General features: G+C 46.4%; 1 protein-coding gene across 1 annotated transcript in view; it reads right to left on the bottom strand.

The window, feature by feature from the left end:
• Nucleotides 1-22,395, bottom strand: part of LOC308367330 (teneurin-2-like) — a gene marked incomplete at both ends in the record, with an annotated part of 270,735 nt that overhangs the window by 116,159 nt on the left and 132,181 nt on the right. The window contains 1 exon segment of the mRNA XM_080841219.1: nucleotides 2,836-3,048. Coding sequence (XP_080697345.1) covers nucleotides 2,836-3,048 — 213 coding nt within the window.

The raw sequence follows: 22,395 nt of genomic DNA, 5'->3' as shown, positions 1-22,395 counted from the left end.
CAATGGCTGCTGAGGTCATTATGGGTAGACTGCAGCAGCAGCACTCTAGCGAGGCCATTATCCACACACACACACACACACACACACACACACACACACACACACAGGAGCCAATGGCTTTACTTCAGATATGTGTGTTTCAACGCTCCCTATCACTCGGACAGAAAAAAACATATCCGCTCACTTACAGCACATGAGCTGCAATGAGAGCAGTTTCTGAGAACCTTATCTGAGAAACAGTAGGGAGGATATGGACACTAAAAGGGTATAGATGTGTACATTCTCACAAATCAGGTGTGTGTGTGTGTGTGTGAGCGTGTGCACATGAACACACACACACACACACACACAAACAAACAAACAGAGTTATGTGTATTGTTGCTGACTTCCTCACTGTAATGGGGGTGCGTTCGCCTCAGTGGGCCGGGTTATTGGACAGAAAGCTCATTTCCTGCACAGTGATCAGCACCAGCTACATCACACCACTGCTAATTGGGCCAGAACACACACACACACACACGCACACACGCACACACGCACTCACAGACACACGCACGCACGCACACACACACACACGCACACACGCACACACACACACACATGCGTACACACAGCACTTTGCACCTATGCTATTTATATATTTTTTAAATATTTCTTCTGCAAAAGAACTCAAATGTCATCGACCACAAAAGTGGACTAATATAGCATAATGTGATGTCACAAAGTATCTCCTAAAATTAACCTTCACATATAATAGATTGGCATTAGTCAACAGGCATTACTGAGACTAATGCCATAATAAAATTAAACCTTAGATGTATTATTAAGAGTATTATAGAAACATACTTTGAATTTGGCATTTCGCATGAGAACATACATTTGCATTCTTCAGAAACACACACACACACACACACACACACACAAATAACAAACTAATTAATTAGCACTGTGTAAATTGTTATTTCCGCTGGACTTCATTAAAACATTTCTTTATGAGTGCATTTATTTGAATGAAAGCTGCCAAAGAATGTAAGGCTGACGAGCTTCAATGTTTTTAATAGTATTAAACATCTAATTTACAATAGCTTTGATTTAAGCTTAAATGAGTTAAGTGTTGTCAATGCTTACACTTTCTATTATGCGTGTGACAGAAGCCTACACTTTAATTTCCCTGAAACATAACAAGGTGATTAAAGGACTCTCATTGATAATCAACATTTCAACAAATTTGAATAAATTACACACACACACATGCTGCATATCTGTCGCTTTCTGTCTCATGGCTGTACATCCACCCCCCCCCGCCCGCTGCCCCACCCACACACACACACGCACGCGCGCGTGCACACACACATGCTGCTTAAGGTATTTGCATGCAAAATCCACATTCATCTGCTTGTCACAAAAGGAAGCCAAGATGGCACAGGAGATCCTCAGATAAAGTCAGAAAGCGCCAACACTTCACTCAAGGACCCTGTCATTTTCCCATCTCATCTAAAGCCTGTTCTTTTTTTTAAATGCCCCTTTTCCTCCACCACCCCATGCCCATATCTCTGCCATGGCACGGCACAGACTGGCGCGGCGGTGCCCGTGTTTGGGTGAATGTATTTACCACTCAGTTCGTCAGGGCAGTGATTGATGCCGCTCCCGCCAAACAGTAAACCAATTAGTGCCATGATGTAATGTCATTTTAAAAGGCCTGTAATAGCGTTTCTCTTGAACTCCAGGCCCCCGGACGGCAAGTAATCAAGATTTATAGCATATCAAAGGAGCGCCTAATGGCATTAACAAAAGATTATATTCCACCCAAAATTACATTAAGAGCTCCCTTTTTCTCACTCTTTCGCTCTCTCTCCTCCTCTTGTGTCTTACTAAATATATCTCTCCCCCCCTCTCAACACACACACACACAGATTGAACAATGTGAGAGTTTGAAATACTTTTCTCTCTCTCTCGCTCTCTCTTTCTCTCTCTCTCTCTCTCACGCACATACACACACTCACACACACACCACCACTCATTCTAATTACTCTCAGAACTGGAGACGTGTGGATCTGCGGCGACTGGCTCAGTGTTGGAAGACATCATCTGATTGAATTAGGGTCACTTCCATCCCCTCTCTCAGCAGCGCTAATGCCTGCTAGGTGTAGCTGTGTGAAGCCAGGACTGGTGTACGATACGGACAAAAACTTCCAAGATATCCTCATTTTACTCCCGTCTTGTATATCAAACCCCCAGAGCCAAGTGAATTCTGGCTTTAGGGTGAACAAAAAAAAAAAAGAAGCATTTGTGCATTTCTGTACAGCTGCCAGTGGTCGGAACGTTTAGTCGATATATGTGAAGTTGAAGAATAGCCTGGCATTGTTCTTCAAGCGTGTCTGCGCTTATTGCGTGGCACAGTTTCCAATAAACAATGACGGCCGTTTCAAACAGTGTGGCGTGTGTATTCTTAGAGTGATCATACAGGAAATAAACATTGAGCTCAAATACATCACAGTCTCTTCTAATTTTAGCAATCCTGCCGCCTATTGTTTTTTTTTTCTCTTTCTTTTTTTGTGACTTTGTCTCTCTGACTGTCTGTCTGTCTGTCTATCTCAAACACAAACACGACCAGACACTCAAACGCATAAAGACAAACAAATTCACCTACCCATTGCATTTAATTCACAGTTAAACTAATCGAGACGACAACCCGGAAACAGGTACAGGATCTGCCACTAGGTTAAAGCCTTTAAAGTGCCTTAAGAGGTTGGGGTGTGAGAGTTAAATAAGAGTAAAGATGAGGATGATGATGATGATAACGATGATGAAGAGCAGGGAGGGAGGAGGCCTTACCACTGGGGGGCTGAGCCGAGCGCAACAGGTAGGATTTGACGGACATCTCGTCATCGGGGTGCGACTCCAGGATGACGCGGGCAGAGCTGCCGTCCAGGAGGGGCACCTGGCACTCACGGATGACCGGGGGCGCGGGGTGCAGGGGGGCGGACGGGGGAGAGGGGGCGGGGGGCAGCAGGCTGGAGGACGCGGACGAGGGAGGGAGGGGGCGACCTGCACGGGAGGATGGAACAGACAGAGGAGGGAGGAGGTGAGGAGCGCGTTACCAACAGATGACAGAGAGAGCCGTGGCCAACACAGACAGTATGCATACAGTATGTACAGATGACAGAGAGAGCCGTGGCCACTACAGACAGTATGCATACAGTATGTACAGATGACAGAGCCGTGGCCACTACAGACAGCATGCATACAGTATGTACAGATGACAGAGAGAGCCGTGGCCACTACAGACAGTATGCATACAGTATGTACAGATGACAGAGAGAGCCGTGGCCACCACAGACAGTATGCATACAGTATGTACAGATGACAGAGCCGTGGCCACCACAGACAGCATGCATACAGTATGTACAGATGACAGAGAGAGCCGTGGCCACTACAGACAGTATGCATACAGTATGTACAGATGACAGAGAGAGCCGTGGCCACCACAGACAATGTGCACAAACAGTAATATGTGGCAGGTGGATGAACAAAGTCTCACTCCTATATCTGGTGCCTGTACGATAAATCAGATATACTGTATGTTCATTCGCACTTCAACTTATAAATACGGCAACTATGTATTGCAAGTCTGTGAGGTAAAACACCCACACACACATGCCCCTCTCCACACACAATCAAAAAGTGGCAATTACCAAAAGCATAGATGCTAAAATTAACAAAATACACCCTCTTTCTACACTCACACACACAGCCCTGACACCCAAAATAGTGGGGTGGTGTGTGCCTGTAGTGGGGTGGTGTGTGTGTGTGTGTTTTTGAGAGAGAAAGTGTGTGTGTGTGTGTGTGTGTGTGTGTGTGTGTGTGTGTGTGTGAGAGAGAGAAAGTGTGTGTGTGTGTGTGTGTCTGTGTGCGTGTGTGTGGTGGTGTTTGATCAGGGTGGATGGTGGCCATATGGGCCTTCAGCATAGAATGCTACGAGAGGCATTTCTGTTCCCAGCAGACATCCTGCTGGACGGACGTTTCAGAGGCTTGCCGGCGCTGCGGCCACACGGAAAATAAACGCTCCCTGCGGCTTGCAACACACACACACACACACACACACACACACACACAATACAGAGCTTTAGAGAGGAGACAGCATCAGCTGTGGCCACTATCCGACACCCTGTCGGCGCTTCTCTCAGGAACACAGAGGGGGGCTTTCAAAGCATACTCCCTAAAAGTGACCAAACAGCCTCCCCGATGAGTCCGATCAGATGATACAGACAATATGATCTCTCTGATTAGTCCTTTGCACCATCTGACATTAGTTTTAGAACTTCAATAGGTTAGGCAGCTTATCGTAACAGAGGGTGACTGTCTGTGATGGAACACAGTAAACCGTTAGGCTTTGGGTGCACAGTAGAGTTCAGATCTTCCACAGGCACAGACCAGTCAGACTGACAGAGAGAAAGAGAAACAGATGGAGGAATGCAGAGAGTTTAACAGAGAGAGAGAGCAGGGATGAAGACGGAGGAAGAGACATGCAGATTAAGGAACACTCCGTCCTTTGTCTGTGAAATGATATTGGCGATGAAGTCGCATGCTTATTTAGTAGGCTAATTATCGCTTGGTTGTTGCATTTCTGTAAGTAGTTCTGTCCCACATTGTTTCAATTCAAACCATTTACCACCTCTCCGGAATCCATATCTAAAGACTGGATGTAGCTGATCACATCTATGCTTGTCCCTCGTGGAGAAATAAAAATGCTAGTATGTCTGTCCTGTGAGTGCAAACCGTCAAGTTTTTGGCAAACGATTGAGAGAAAAATTGGAGCCATAGTTTACGAGGCGGTCTGAGGCTAGGGAGGCTGCCTTACTGTCCCATCAGCACGGCTATTTTCTTTCAGAAAGAGATAAAGGGCCAGGCACAAAATGGAGGACAAATATCACTCTAGCGTCCCTAAAAAACAGCATCACCATTCCTTTTCTCACTCTCTCTCCCTCCCTCTCCTAACCCTATTTATCTCTCTCTCTCTCCCTCCCTCTCCTAACCCTGTTTATATCTCTCTCTCCTTATCTCTCCCTCCCTCTCGTAACCATGTCTCTCTCTCTCTCTCTCTCTTTCTCTTTCTCCCAAATCAGAAACCCTAAATATGAACACTCACTTCTCTGTTTAGCTCATTATTCTGTTAAAAGCTGATAAGCAGGCAGGGGCTGAGCCCGCACTTTTAGTAAATACTATGTATATTCAGAAAGCAGTACTTTGTTACGCAACAATATTTAAAGTGCACTAAGCTTTCTAGACAAAATATATTTTTGAAAGTCAATTTAGATCAAAGTGTCTGTTAAATAGATTCACATAAAAGTAAATGTAAATAAATATAAACATGAAATGATATAAAAGTCACCTTGAAGTCTAATGAGTACTTGTTAATGTGCTGATTGAATCTGTGAAGATGCAACAGAGAAGCCCTATAATTTGTTATCCTTTCGCCTCTCCTTCTAGAGGGGACAGAGCCGTGTACAGATGAGTACCTCTGAGTCTGTTATCAGCTTCAACAGAAGTCAACCTGTGGACAAAGCTAAGTGCTAACACAAACTCAGCGTGGTATTATTTGTACCGGTAGCGCTGTGAGTGTGTGTGTTTGTGTGTGTGGGAGGCAGAGAGAAGGAGCGAGAGGGTGAAAAAGAAAAATAGCTATGGTCACTCAACTGAATAAAGCACGGGCTTAGAGGGATCTATAAGGTGTAGCTGAATAACTAGCAAAACAGAGGAACATAGAAAAAAATAAATGAAAAAATAAGAACAGTAAAACATGACAGATTGTCAGATTTTACAAAGGTCAAGGAGAGAATTAAGAGAGAGTCATACTAAATAGTGAGAAATTAGTGTTTATAAGACGGCAGTAATGGGTCGAAGTGAAAGAGCCCAACAAAGCTGATCATCCTGTTTGATCCAAGAGTGGAATTTGTTTATCATGGATGGACAACTCCGTAATGAGGGTATCCGTTGCAGTGGGCATAGAGAGTGTGTGTGTCTTTGACTGTGTGTGTGTGTGGGTTGAGGGGGGGGGGGGATTATTAAATTTCTAAATCACTTTAATTACAAAAAAAGGAAAAATTGCATTCGATGGCCAAAAGCAATTATAGGAAACTTAATCTCCTTTGCAATTAGGCTGGGGGGCATTTTTTAACTATTGTAATTTATTTTTGCTACAATTTTATAAAGGTCAGTGTAAATTGCTTTGTGTTATTAGAACAAAGGGCCATCAGAGTGTGTGTGTGTGTGTTGGGGGGTGGTTAGGTGGGACACACACATCTCCAGATGATTCCATCTCCTTGTCTGACCCTCTTCCTAAACTTCCTGTTCTCATTTTTTCCGGTAGAGACAGTGGGTCGAGAGGGTAGTGTCAGAGGACACTCACAGGTGACACTGACACACGCCGACCTCGTCCATCAAGATGACCTTCGTTCAACACGAATGACCCACATGAAAAAGTCACTTCTGTAACAAACGCTCAAGGATGATAGCTTGACGCCATAAACCAGGCTTTTCTACGAAGATCTTGATTGGACAGCAATCACCGCCTCAAACGGCTCGCCGTCACGTCACGGCAAGCGGGGGTGAGAAAGATTGAGGAAACAACAAAGCTGTCAGCTACGAACGATGGCCTATCAGTCACACGCCGCGTGACGCATTTATCGTCCGTCTTCGTGCATACACACACACACACACACACACACACACACACACACACACACACACACACTCTGGGAAGGTCACCTCCAGGACAAACTCAATTCCCTGGGTTTACAGCCGGTCATTGAGGACACGTTCTCAGTGGCCACGATCCATCACTCAATCCAGGACGCCAATTCCCCATTCGCCCAATCCAGGACTCCTATTCCCCAGCGCTTGTGTCCAGAAATTCCAACAAATTAAAGAACTGCACGATAATAATACAAAAAAAAGTTCTTTATATGAGACGAGCTAAAGTAATATTAATTGTCAAGTTGTCGCTAGTTCTTTAGAGAATTGATGGAATTACATATTGGTCCACCCATGACCGATTTCGGGACTCTCCGAGCGGTAGCTGTGCTTTATACTGTGGCTAATTTGTCTCACTGAATTTCAGTCTCTGTTAAGCCGAATTCAGGCCGAGCGTAGGCCCCTATCTCCTCATAACAGGCCCGTGACAAACAACTCAGTCAGTGCTCCCCAATTAAATTCCCCGAAATGAGACTCTGAACAAACGCAAACAGAGGTTATGGAGATGGAGCGAGGCTTCTTCCTTTTCCGCGGATTCGGAGGGAGGTTTCAGACTCACAGGGCTAAGGCAGACTGCCAAGCAGCAATCCCTGCCTCACACTCCACAAGAAACTCACAAAAGGTGACTTCAAGTACATCATTCATTCAAATTACCTATAGAAAAGCCAACACACGAGAACAAGGATGAGACGTGTAGTTAGTCGGCGTCGCCACGCCTCAGTCTGATTACCTTAATCCGCTACGAGAATCGCTAACTGCATAATATCATTCAAATCTGATTGCTAAACACATGGCAGCTGTCTGTTCTGTCGTGGCATTTTTTGCAAAAATCAGTCCAATCAGTTTGAATGACTCCACCACCCACTCCATACCAGCAGTGAAGAGAGCTAGGTACCGAGGTACCGTTTCACAAACTCTCTCTCCCTCTCCCTCTCCCTTTCTGTGTGTGTGTGGGGAGGGGTCACAGTGTTCACTCACCCCACCCATCTGTCCAGTGTGTGTGTGTGTGTGTGTGTGTGTGTGTGTGTGTGTGTGTGCATGGGTGTTGGGAAGATAGGAGTGACAGTGTGTGTGTGTATGTGTGTGTGTGTGTGTGTGTGTGTGTATGTGTCTGGGTGTGTGCGTGTGTGGGGGGGCACAGCCGACAGCTGGAGGCCAGTGAGACAGAAAGTGACAGATTAGTGTCCTAATGAGAGCCATTCATCATACGCTGCCCACCACGCACCCCCCCACCCCACCCCACCCCAACACCTACTCACCACCACCCCCGACACTACACCTTCAACACCTGCAGTGAAGAAGAGCAAACCTACACCTGCACAATGCACAGAGATGGAGAGTGAAAGAGAGAGAGATAAAAATAAGAAAAAGAACCGAGGGAGACAGAGAACCATGAAACCAGAAAGACAGATAACGAGTGAGAGAGAGAGAGAAAGAGAGATAAAATGAGAGAGAAAGGGATAAAATGGCTGTAAAATGATAAAACACCTGTGAAAGGTCCTCTCCTTTCACGGCAGATGGTTGTGAAACGACATAAATGACTAAACTTATCGCAGCTAGACATACTACATATATCGGTGCAAACTACGTCAACTGTCTAAACGTCCACTTAACCAGACTCTTAAGGAAAGCCATGAGTAAGCAGAGAGGTGGCCATGATCGCGTTCCGTAGGATCGTTTGTAACCACTGCGCCTCTGACCTTGATATGTATCGTTGCCTGTGATGGCACGCGTTCGCTCAGCCGACCTTCAGAGGGTGAGGCACACCTGCACGATACACTCGTGGCCGCTGGCCAGCGCCTCAAGGAGACGTGGGTAAAATTAGACGACTCGGCTGTGGCGGTGGGCATCGGTCGAGTGCCAGGATCCTCACCCGTTTTAAGAGGCATAGAGGAGTCTCTGGCCAGAACTCAACCCTACCCTGCCACCCGCACACAGTGCCCTTGCAGAAGTTTAAAACGTATATACTACTTCCATTCCTTGTCAACTCTCAAATTACTGTAATTAAGTATACGCTGGTGTGTGTGTCTATTATGAGTGTATGTGTGTGTGTGTGTGTGTTTGAGCTCACTCACACATGCATATACTGTATCTGCACGAGTGTGTGTGTATGTGTGTGTGTGTGTGTGTGTGTGTGTCTATATGAGTTTGTCCATGTGAGAAGAGAAAGAAAGGAGATAGAAAAACTGAAGAGTGGCGAAAGAGAACACCTTTGGCCACTGAGGTTTAGTAATGAGTATGAAAAATTAGTATGCACTTTTTTTTCTTTCTTTGTCTAGCTTTGACCATCGGATAGCCCTAAAAGTGACATACACACTGGTATATACACAGGCACTTGCATATAGGCTCAAACACTCTAAAACAATGCTGAGGAAAAAACACATAAATATAAAAATACACTTTTATGGACACAGACCTACCTGCACATCCACACACACACACACACACACACACACACACACACACACACACACACACACACACACACACACACACACACACACATACTTTTGTTTTAATAAGTAGAGCTGTAACAGTCATTAGTGGAGCGGGGCAAGAAATCACACGTTTGTTTTAATTAATTAATTAATTAATGTTTTAATAAAGTTACCATTTCTCGTTGAAAAATTACGATTTTCAACACATCAGTTTCTATTTCTTCACTCTCCTCCATCTATCTCCTCTCTTTTCTGTTCTCTGTCTCCTCTCTCACCGCCTCTCCTGTATCCCTCTCTCTTCCCCCCTCCCCCCCTTGCTCTTCTCCTCTTTGATGTTTAACATCAAGACTCTGGCACACGCCGGCCCTGTCCTTTCGCCCTCAGCTGTGCTCGCTTTAATCCGCTCCAAATTACTCTGATGTTTCTGTCTGCTAAGGATGTCTTTATGGAATGCAAAAAAGTTAAAAGTAACAAAAAAAAAACACTTTGAGAGGACTTAGTGTTAAGGACTCGACATTAGCAAACACTCTGGTGTTCAGCAAAAGCCCTGCAATGCGACGGAGAGAGTTTAAAAGATGGGAGAAGAAGAGGAGGAAGAGGACGAGAGTAATCAGGCTGATGGAGGAGTGTTTGACTGTCTGTCCATCGTGGAACATTATGTTATTCTTGACATATGATGAAAAATGTGTGTGTGTGTTTTGTGACAGCTGAAGCAAGGTCTACAAGGTGACTCTGCAGTTACCTCTCAAGAGCAGAGATACAAAAAAGAACAGCCAGACCAAAAACAACTACAACGACAAAACCAACAGCAACGAGTGGTTGATCTTTCTGAGATTAAATCCAAGGAAAGTCTTACACGAATAGGCCTTTCAGGGAGAAACATGGGAGAGAACAAACCAGACCTTCCAGCCTTTCTCTCAATTCCAAGCATCTTAACAACTGAACAATCTACAAGTTAAAAGACCTAGTTGAAGATATAAAAAGCCAGATCAGGTTTTTTTAATCAACTTTCTAAATCTGCTAAATTAGCACTGCCTTAAGGTGGAAATCCGACATTTTGCCGAATGTGTGGATTAAAAATATAGGGACGGTTTTACTATTTATTATCTGCTACTATTTGAATCTCCATATTTTAAATTGGCAAAAAACACCCAGAATGCATTTCTCCTGGCAGTATGGCTGCTCCTTGAGCATGGTGTCATCTCTCGTGTTTGTCTGTGGCGCGCGGAGGGAAAGGCGTGACCTTCAGCCCTGTCCACATGGACTGGGTCACGTCCGCTGGTCTCTAATTAAGACGTCCCTCCTGTCTGTGGCAAATGTCAGTGTGTCCACACAACACAACATGGCCACCGCCCACCCCCTCCTCTGCCCCACGCAAAGCATCAGCATGCATGCTCAGGGAAGGATTAGGACACACACACACACACACACAGACACACACACATACAGACACACACACACACACACACACACACACACACACACACACACACACACACAAACATACAGAAACGCATGCATACATACATACGCACACTCACTCACTCACACACACACACAGAACCGCATGCTGCACACATCCGCACACTCCCTCGATCAAATACACACCCACATAGAAACACATGCATACACACATATGCACACTCACTACCCTCACACACACACACACACACACAGACACGCATGCATCCACACATGCACACACACTAACTCACTCACTCACACAGATAGCTCCTTCGTCAATTACCATCAGTCCTGACTTTGGCCTGCTCCGGTGCTGTTATTACCATATAAATTACTGCCGTGTTGTTGTTGTGGATTGATGATAGTGTTATGGATTCCACTCATAGCCCTTATTGGGGAGAATCGGAATAAATGGCCTCAATCCTACAGCCCTGAGCCCTGTGATACACATACTTACAGTTATTCATTAAAGACATTCAACACTTCTGTCAGTTCTCTCTCTCGCTCCTCTCTTTCTCTCGCTCCTCTCTCTCTATCATTCTCACTCTCTCTCTCTACCCAGCCTCTCTCATTCTCTTTTACTCACTGGAGCCCCAGAAATAAAATCAACACTGGTGTCATCTCTCCTCTATTTCTTTCTTTCTCTCTCCATCTCTCTCTCTGTTTCTCTTTTTTTCTGACTGGCGCTTCCCTGATAAAACAGAAGAATGAAATAAACATAGACTTAGAAAAGAGACAATTAGATTTGTTTCTAGAGCAGGCATCAAGTAGGTCACTCAGTCTGATGACGGAAACCTCAGACAGCAAAGTCGTCGCAAAGTCGCACGCATAAATATTTGACTATACTACCAAACTTAAAGCCGTAGACATCTCCAGGCAAGAACAACTTGGATGAAGAGTTGGGGGGTCGGCACATGGGCACAATTGGTAGACCCCTTCTCCTACACACTTTGGAACGGAGAGATATTCATTTGGTTGCAATCTGCAACCTGACCACTAGATGTCACTAATCCTACTGCACCTTTAAGTCAAGGTTGGGGTAAATGTCACCGAACATTGCATATAACCGCAACGGGGAAAGAAAGAGTGATGAAGGAAAGGAGGCAGAGAAAGGAGGAGTGATGTGTGGAGGGGTGAAGGTGGTGGCTTCAGATGAGGTTACCCCAGAGCACAGACAAAATACAGGGCCAAAAGAGAGGCATTGTTTCAGCCTGTGGAGCACTAGCTGGGAGAACGAGCACCAGCATTCACACTGCCCCCTCTGGTGCTGCTGTGTAAAGAGGAGGTGTACATCAACAGCAGTATAGGACACACACACACACACACACACACACACACACACACACACACACACACACACACACACACACACACACACACACACACACACACACACACACACACACACACACACACACACACACACACACACACACACACACACACACACACACAACACACACACACAGCCCTCCTCTTGAGTTGGAGCACCACCACAACCATAACCCTTGCTGGAAATTGGAGGTTGCTATGACAATCAGCCACAATTTGACAGAGATGGAGAAAAATGATAGGACAAACAACAGACAGAGAGAAGGGCAGAAAGGGAGAAAGAATGATGAGTGTGTGTGTTTGTGTGTGTGTTTGTGTGTGTGTGTGTGTGTGTGTATGTGTGTGTGTGTGTGTGTGTGTGTGTGTGTAGTGTGTGTGTTTGCAGAGAGGATACGTGCTATGTTGGCAGGCTACACAATCAAAAAGCACTTCTTAGCCCACTGCCATGTCTGCCTGCTCATCACTGCATATTAATACAGGCATATAGGCATCTGTCGCCCTTGCCAACCAAATGTAATCACTCGCTGCCGTGAAAAGCCGGGGAATGTGTTGAACTCAAATTGATGGGGTGTGTTCAGTCCTCACTGCCGTGGGGGGTGCTGCTCTACTCCCACATCAAAAGAAATTCACGAGAGGGAGAGGGAGAAGGAGAGCAAGAAAGAGAGAGAGAGAGAGAGGGAGAGGGAGAAGGAGAGCAAGAAAGAGAGAGAGAGAGAGAGAGAGAGAGAGAGAGAGAGAGAGAGAGAGAGAGGGGGAGAGGGAGAGGGAGATGGATAGCAAGAAAGAGAGAGAGAGAGAGAGAGAGAGAGAGAGAGAGAGAGAGAGAGAGAGAGAGAGAGAGAGAGAAATTCTGTTTCCTCTAAAACACGCCGTGTGTCTCTAACAGCCTCCCCCAGACGGGTCCCTGTGACTCAGACATCTTCTCCGTCTGGCATTCAGCCCCTACCTTAGCTCAGCGAGGCAAGAAGTATGAGAGAAAACTAGGGATAGAGAGAGAGAAGGAGGGAGGGAGGGACACAGAAAAAAGAGGGAAGAGGCTTACGAGATGGAGGGAGAGAGGGATACAGAAAGATGTGAGCAATGAGAACAGAGGAACACAGAAAGGAAGTGAAAGAGGAGAAGGATATAAAAAAAGTGACAGCGTGTGAAAGAAACTGAAGTGAGAGATCCAGACAGACAGAGAGAGAGAGAGAGAGAGAGAGAGAGAGAGAGAGAGAGAGAGGATGAGAGCACTAGAGAGAGAGAGAATGAGAATGAAAGTGCTGACTATGCTCTCAGCCAGGCAGCACAAAGAGCTGCACTAAGGCCGACTCCAGTCCGATCAGCTGGTGCTGGGAACGCCATTTATTTGAATTGCTAACTATCTTCTATATTTTGGGGTTCGACGGCTCCGTCTTTTGAAGTCTGTGGGCGTTGGCGTGGGCGGCACAGCTATTTTTAGCATCCCACCTGAGCCGGGGAAGAAGAAGGAGAAGTTTCGTCTTTTTCCTCCTCCTCCTCCTCCTCCCATCCTCTCTTCCCCTCTTTCACACATTCTAACTCCATCACTCATTCTAGCTCTGCACCTCACCTCTTCCACTCCCTTCATCTCTTTATCTCTATGTCTTTGCATACATTGCTACCATTTAAATTATATATATATATATATATATATATATATATATATATATATATATATATACACACACACATTTATTTTCATATTGAAGTCTGCTCTATATGACTGTGTGTTTTGTTCTCCGTCTTCATCTGACTGCCCCCCTACCCACCCCATTTGCCCTTTAAGGAGATGAAAGGATGCACAAATGAGACTCCTCTTCTCCAGTGCTGACAGCAGCCTCGCTCACACTGCACTTTCCTCTCCTCCCTCAGCCTGTGTCTGTGACTTTTGTGTGTGTGTGTGTGTGTGTCTGTGTGTGTGTCTGTGTGTGTGGGTGTGTGTGTGTGTGTGTATGTTTGTATTAGGGGAGGGTGCGTGCACAGCTAAAACATACACTTCTGTTCTCTCCTACTTTTCCCCCCTTCTTCTCTCTCTACCTCCTTCTCCCCCATCTCCCTACCCCTCCATCTTCTGTGTTTCCTCCCAGGACCCTAAAAAATGTTTATTCCCCCCCACCCCCCCCCCCACATCCTCTCTCAGTCTTCCTGCCACCAACAGCTCAAGGTGCTAATCCACAGACGGATGTGTGTGTATGTGGGGTGGGGGGGGATTATTAAATTTAACTGATGCCTTTGAAGTGGGAGTCGGATTTGGTCACAGACACACTGCATTGTGGGGCTTTCTGGAGCGAGACTCTCGCCATAATGAGTTTGTGAGCAACGGCGCCCTCTGAGGAGACGCATTACCTTCTCGCTCACGTGGCGCTAGTCTGCTTATCTGGCTGGTAATTTCCCCCCGCTCCCCTGCTCCCCTGCTCCTCTCCTCTCCTCTCCGCTCCTCTCTTTCCTGGGGTTAGGGTTTAGCACACGTCTTGGAGGAGAACTCAACTCCAGACGGGCTTCGCTGGGAATAGTCTGGGAGGTAACTGTGACAATGCAGGGTTGGGTTTGGAAATCTTGGTGTCACACGCATTTGCACATAAACACACAAACAGGCACACACACAGACACACATACAAACAAACAGTATGGAAAAAGTTCATACTTTCTCTCTCACTCTCTCTCACTAAGACACACACACACACACACAACAAACAACAGAAGCAGGTTAATCCACTGCACTCACACACACACACACACACACACACACACACACACACAGTAAACGGTGAGGTAAAAGTGGCACATCTTTGCATCAGCTGACCCCAGAGAAGAGCAGCTCCCTGAACAAGTATGTGTTTGTGTGTGTGTGTGCGAGGGGAGTGTAAACACCACCTGATGCAACACTCCATCCGTCCTTAACAACACACACTCTGTTTATTCTCTCTCTCTCTCACCCACACTTATGCAATCCTGACATCAACTAAGAATCCATGTCAACGGAAAAAACCTCACACACACAAATAAACGTTTGCAGACACAAACAGCCACGACCAAGACACATCCACGTACGCACACACAGATACACACACACACACACACACACATTTGCTCCATCACTTTGACCAAGGCACTCATCTACTGCCAATGTTGTTGCATGTGGCACTTGGGAGAGGTGAGGAGAGGAGAGAGTGGAGGAGAGGAAAGGAAAGGAGAGTAGAGGGGAGGAGAGGTGAAGAGGAGAGAAGAGAGTGGAGAAGCGGAGAGGAGAGGAGAGGAGAGGAGAGGAGAAGGGAGGTGAGGAGAGGCCCTGCAGTATCCATCATCTCTAATGAGCATCATGGCACTAAACACAGACTCTAATGGGGCGTGTTCTCTCTCTCTCCTCCTCCATATCTCTATCTCTCTCTCCCAAAATACTGTTCACTTCATCTGTTCACCGTCTTTCTTAAATTCTCCTTTCCTTACTGCTCTCTTTGACCTCCTTTCTCCTGCTTTCATTTAATTCCTCCTCTTATTCTGTCTTTCTTTCATTGTACATGTTACTTCTTATATAATCTCTCTATTTTTCATTCTCATTCGTATGGCTCTCTTTGTACTGTTTCTCTCCATCTGTCCTCTTACTACCTCTCCCTCTCTTTCTTTTCCTTCACACTCTGTCCATCAATCCATCTCTCTCACCTCTACACCCCTCTCTCTCTCCATCTCTCCGTCTCTCTCCCTCCATCTCTGCATGGCAGAAAATGATACAGGGCTCTTGCGATGAGGGGGAGTCAGTGCCTCTTAAGCTCAGCGTTGAAAATGAGATTTTTAATTAATGCATGACCCGGGGTATATTAGCGAGGTATTAATGCGCATCATTAACCTAGTGGTAAGTAACCTCAGTCCTGATTAACTACATGTGATTGGACCTGAGCAGAATGCCAACCTGCAGATGAGCTCCACACACTCATTAAGTGGAGGAGGGTTTTGTGTTTGTGTGTATGTGTGTGTGTGTGTGTGTGTGTGTGTGTGTGTGTCTTTTCTCACCCCCCTGTGCAATACCCTAATGGTGTAGGCTGAAGTGCTTTACATATACAGTAAAGTGACATACTGTGTACACGGCTGTAAGCTAAGGCGCCGACATAAATGCACGTGTCTAAGACGTATACATATGTGAGGTTGTGTGGTCTGTGTTCTGACTGACGCCATGTGTCATGTAAAAAGTGGACGCCGTAACATTTCTCACGTTGGAGCTAAAAGCACTGAAGGAGCATTTACCAGGTAATTGGTGTATCCAGAGACCTATCAAAAGTGTGTGTGTGTGTTTGTGCTGAGGAGGACGATGAAAACGCAGACAGTCCTTTGGGGTATAGAGGCTGGGTGGAGGCTTGTGTGTGTGTGTGTGTGTGTGTGTGTGTGTGTGTGTGTGTGTGTGTGTGTGTGTGTGTGTGTGTGTGTGTGTGTGTGTGTGTGTGTGTGTGTTTGTGTGTGTGTGTGTGTGTATTTCATATTGTTTAGAGGGAAAATGGTTGACTTAAAGTGGACTTGGCCGTCTGTTGTGTTTATTCCGTGTGTGTCCAGGGTGTCGTTGGAATGCTGGTATCGCTGACGAATAGTTTTCATTCCCTTCTGCGGTCAGGCCCACATAGTCTTAATGAGGTTCAGCCCAGGCTACCTCACAGCCTAATGAAACAATGTCAATGTGCTTAAGTGCAAAGCTTCAAGCCCAAGGAGTGTATAAAGACTGATAAAAAATGCGCTGTGAATGTCACACACGTACAGCGTACACACACTCACACACACACACACACATACGGGCGTATGCGGTCTCCATTAAGTCAATACAATGCGGACGAAGCACACATGAAACTACACGCCCTTGCTAAGCTCGGGCACAAACATGTGGGAGCAAACACACACACCAGAACCCAAGCCGGTCATTTATATTCAGAGCAGATGGCCTGCTGATTTGTGTGTGTGTGTGTGTCTCTGAGGTGAGGCAGTGTGTGTGTGTGTGTGTGTGTGTGTGTGTGTTTGTGTGTGTGTCTGAGGTGAGGCAGTGTGTGTGTTTGCCTTTTTGTCCTTGATTAATGCGCACCCACACATCTGGGTCCTCTGTGGCTTATCGAGAAATATAGTGTCTGCCTAATGGAGGCTGAGACATCATGCGATCAATATCTGACCTCAGCCGGGATCGAAGCCACATACAAACACTGAGTTTCACACACACACAGACACACACACACACACACACACACACACACACACACACACACACACACACACACACACACACACACACACACACACACACACACACACACGCCACTCTTTTTAAAAAGAAAGAAAGAAAAAAATATACATTTCACACAATCCTCCAGTACTTTCCAGCTAGGTTACTATATCAGCCTTTGCCCATCCATTCATTAACAAAACAACAAAACCAGCACATCCAATGTTGTTAACATTATCCCCATCAGTGCTAAAAGCAATCTGCATCGTACACCTGAAAACTCGCCATTCACCAGACACCAACACCCTCTCCCCCTGACAGTAGCATAACGATGCCACACTCCGTCTCTTCAGGAAGAAGCCAGAGAGGGCAGTCAGAGTGCAGCTCGTAAGTAAGGCGGGCCCTTACCATCCCCAGGCTCCATGCTGTGCGCCTTCTCCAAAAGTGGTACCCGCTTCACATCACACGCTGTTCAAATCCATGACGGTGGCATTACCAGCACCAGTAGCAGCAGCAGAAGTGGTAGTAGCAGTAGTAGTAGTAGTAGCAGTAGTAGTAGTAGTAGTGGCAGTAGTAGTAGTAGTAGTAGCAGTAGTAGTAGTAGTAGTGGCAGTAGTAGTAGTAGTAGTAGCAGTAGTAGTAGTAGTAGTAATAGTGTGCTCAGTTCCCCTGTCCCTTACAAGCATGTCTGTGAAGCTGAGGCTGAGGCTGAGGCAGATGCTGAGGCATGATGGAGGAAGGTGAGCTGCTCTCCAATAACGACTGACTGACTGTCCAAAGAGGAGGGGGGGCGGGGGGCAGTGTTCCAACCTCGAAGACTGCCCTCAATGACTGTCTACAGTTTGGCTTAGTAAGGCAGGGAAATCATGTCGAAAGAGGAGGAGAGAAATACAGGGGGGGAGGAGGAGAGAAAGAGATAAAGGGAGTGAGAGAGAGAGAGAGGGACAGAATGAGAGAGAGGGACAGAGAGAGAGAGCGAGAGAGAGAGAGAGAGAGAGAGAGAGAGAGAGAGAGAGAGAAAGATTGGAGGTGAGCAATGTGCGTGAGTGATGCTACTGTCTGTTCGACATCTGCCCCTCCCTCCCTCTCTCCCTCTCTCTCTCTCCATCCATCTCTCCTTATGTCTCTCTCACACTCTCCCTCCCTCCTCTCATCCCTCTAGGGTCATGCTTTCTGTTGCACTGCCATTAGGCACGGGGGCTCTGAGGGACACACCAGACGCTTTTATCATGCAGGGGTGGGGGTGGGGGTGGGGGTGTGGGTGTGGTGCAGTCACACCGCATTTGTTACGTCTCCACACTTCTCCTCAGCTTTTAAAGGACCTCCGCTCTGCTACATCTCTCCATCCTTCCTTCTCACTCTTACTCTCTCTCTCTCACTCTCTAGTTCATTCTCCCTCCATTACAGCCACATAAACATGGAAACAGACTTTCCTCCTCTCTCTCTCTCTCTCTCTCTCTCTCTCTCTCTCCTCATTCTCTTTCCCTCCCTCCCTCTTTCCCTGAGTCTACCTCTCTCTCTCTCTCCGTCTGCCCAAACATCTAGTCTGTCTAGCCGTGTTCTCTTACATAACGCTCCCTTAGGTTCCCCCCCCCCCCCCCTTTCCCTATTTTTCCCTGTTCCATCGCTTCTCTGCTGGTTTTAAAAAGGAATCCATTGTTGTACAAGTCAGGCTGCTAAAATAACTCAGACGCAGTATGAGTATCGGCCTCGATCTTTCTCCACACGCGGATAAGGAGAACACTTGACATGCCACTGCAAGGAAGCTCTAAAGCCGAGTCGAGAGTCAATGAGTACTTAGGAAGAGCCACTGAATGTGTGTGTGTGTGTGTGTGTGTGTGTGTGTGTGCGTGGCCCAAACTTAGATTCTGTCTGTCAGGATCACACTGCTCTGCTCACTGATTCTGAGCATCCCGAAGTGTGTGTGTGTGTGTGTGTGTGTGTGTGTGTGTGTGTGTGTGTGTGTGTGTGTGTGTGTGTGTGTGTGTGTGTGTGTGTGTGTGTGTGTGTGTGAGAGAGAGTGAGAGAGAGAGGAGAGAAACAGGAGAGAGAGAGAGAGAGAGAGAGAGAGAGGAAATAGGGGTGATTGTTCTGAATGGGTCTAGTGTTGTGCGTATGTGTGTGTGTGTGTGTGTGTGTGTGTGTGTGAGAGAGAGTATGTGTGTGACTGAATTCATCTTGTTTCCTCTTTCTTCACCCTGTCATTGGCAGTTCTGTTGAAGTTGGTGAGAAAAAGAGAAAGAGTGTGACAGAGCGGGAAGAGGAAAAAAGAGAAAGAGAGAGAAAGAGAGAGGTGTGTGTGTGTGTGTGTGTGTGTGTGTATGTGTGTGTGTGTGTGTGTGTGTGTGTGTGTGTGTGTGTGTGTGTTTGTCCTTGATCCCTTGCTTTGTGTCAGGAAAGCGTTCTGCTGGAGTTGGACCTGGGGGAGGTGTTGTTGCAGGGTAAGAAATCATGAGAATGGTACAATGATTGAGTGTTGATTGCACACATGAATGCACATGTTTGTGCATGTGTGTAAAAAAGTGTTTGTGTGTGTGTTTGGGGGGGGGGGGCGTTATTGGAGAGCATGTTTATGATCGAAGGAGAGACTCAGTATGTCTTTGTGTATGTGGCTGTCTGCAACAGATATTAAGGGTGTGTGTGTGTGTGTGTGTGTGTGTGCTTGTGTGTCTTTGTTTCTACATGTGTACATTAGTGCAGGTGTACATTTATGTGTGTCTGTGAGTGTGTGTGTGTGTGTGTGTGATTTTGTGATTGTGTGATTATGTGATTGTGTGTGTGTGTGTGTGTGTGTGTGTGTGTGTGTGTGTGTGTGTGTGTGTGTGTGTGTGTGTGTGTGTGTGGGAGGGCTAATTGGCATTCCCCCATGAGTGTCAGAGGCTTGCATGGGAGCAGTGGGACGCCTTCACCTTCATTATGTTGAGCTGATGATGCAGCTGCACACGGCAGAACAGACCTATTATATCACCCTCCCATTTCTCTCTATCCATCTCACTCTGTCTCTTCATCTCTTGCTCTTTTCCCCCACTCTCTCTTTCTCTTCTTTCCCTCTCTCTCTCTCTCTCAATCTCTCTTTTTCTATATGTCTCTCTCTCTGTCTTGCAAGCGTATCTCTGTGTTGATTCCTGCTTTATAAAGAACACTCGCGGTTCACAAAGGTTTAGAATGAGTCACCCTGGGGGAAGTGAGGGTGGGGTGTTGGGGGGGGGGGGGGGCTGTTTGGGGGATGAGCTTCATCTTCAACAGATCTGTTTCTGCCAAAATCGTCATATGCTTTGCGAGCGCTGACGGCCCCTCCTCCTCCTCCTCCTCCCTCGTTCCCTCTCGCTCTTTTCTCTCCCTCTGGATCTCTTTCAACATTTGTACCCCCTCCCTGCTTTCTTTTCTCTCTCCCTTCAGTCTCTCCATTCTCTATTACAGTCTCGTTTTTGAGGTGCTGCTGCTGCTGGGGGTAGTTTGAAGACCCCAGCTGGAGGAAGCATGGAGTAATACATCCAATTACACAGAGGCGCGTCAAAGGTGGGGTAATTAGGGCTAATTCAGAAACAAACTGTTTCCTCTGCGCCCCCCCCCCCCCCCACACACACACACATTTTAACTGCCCCCCCCCCCCCCCCCCCCATGCCTGAACTCAGCTGTATTTACTCACAGCAGCAATATGGCAATAGCACCAAAGGCGGAAGAGAGATTGAGAAAAAGAGCTCGTTATTGCACAATGCTCAACAAACGGCAGCCCACACACACACACACACACACACACACACACACACACACACACTGTCGCATCGATCCTTGTTAGGCGGTCCTGAATACAGCAACTTCCAAACACGATGCTCTCGGGTGAAAGAGGAGAGAGAGAGGGAGAGAGGGAAAAAAGTTGCGGTTGCACACACAAGCAAAAACACAAAATAACTGAAAAGCAAGCGATCGGATGAGAAGTGGAGAGGGAGAATAAGAAGATGAAAGTAAGCAGAACAGACGGAATTCAAAACACAGACACCAAAAGAGATTGTGTGTAAGAGAGACACAGAGGGAGGTCAAGAAAGTGTGAGAGAGAGAAAGAGAGAGAGAGGAGAGAGAGAGAGAGAGGGGGAAGAGAGGGAGAGAGAGAGAGAGGGAGAGAAAGAGAGGAAGAGAGAGAGAGAGATAGAGAGGGAGAGCAAGAAAGAGAGAGAGAGAGAGAGAGAGAGAAAGAAACACACGCGTGGCAGCTGCTTATGTGGGCTACGGCAGGCCTATAAATACGACAGGCTAATGGGGCTGAGGAGTACACGGATGGTTCTAAGTTCCCCCAACGCGGGACTCCTCTGAGAACGTTCCAGAGATCAGCACCTTCTGAGGACCGCGTTCTTGTGTGTGTCCGCTAAGGTTTCTGGGAGGAACCAGCCAAGAAGAGACACGCTTCAGGCTGTCCTTTCCCACGACTTTCAGTTGCCACTTACTGAACTTCATAAATATCCTTTTATATCATCTCTGTGTTTTGTGTGTGTTCAAGGGACTGAGTCACTTAGTGTGTGTGTGTGTAGGTGTGCAAGAGTGGTACACTGCGTGTGCATATACGTATATTATTTTTTAAAGATTCGTTTTTGGGCTTTTTTGCATTTACTCAGAAAGGACAGTGAAGGTTTGGACAGGAAATGAGATGGAGAGGAAGAGGTGGGGAGTGGGATGGGGAAATGACAGCGGGTCGGATTGGAACCCGTGTCCGTTCAAGCCCGTATATGGTCGGATTGGAACCCGTGTCCGTTCAAGCCCGTATATGGTCGGATTGGAACCCATGTCCGTTCAAGCCCATATATGGTCGGGGCTACTGCTTGCTCCACAGTGCCCCCCCAAACGTGTGCATATATAGTACCAGTCAAAAGTTTGGACACACCTTCTCATTTTGTAAGACGTTTTTTCTTTACTTTTGTTATTTTCTACATGGTATATAACACTCTTTTTGTTTAGTACATCATTCCATATGTGTTCTTTAATAGTTTAAATGTTTTCAGTATTAATCTACAATTTAGAAAATAATAAAAGTAAAGAAAACACTTCTCCAAAAAATGTAAGGTGTGTCCAAACTTGGTACTGTATGTGTGTGTATTTGAGAGAGTAGGACGCGTTGGGTGTGTACGTCTGTGAAAAGCACTCCTAAACCCTACGGAGAACATTTCTCTTCCTGTTTCCAGTGCTTCTCTCTCTCCCTCTCTTCACAGTACATTAGTGCTG

Source organism: Sprattus sprattus, assembly GCF_963457725.1.
Source record: "Sprattus sprattus genome assembly, chromosome: 6".
In the NCBI taxonomy this organism is placed as follows: domain Eukaryota; kingdom Metazoa; phylum Chordata; class Actinopteri; order Clupeiformes; family Clupeidae; genus Sprattus; species Sprattus sprattus.
This window is presented reverse-complemented; position numbering and strand designations above follow the sequence as displayed.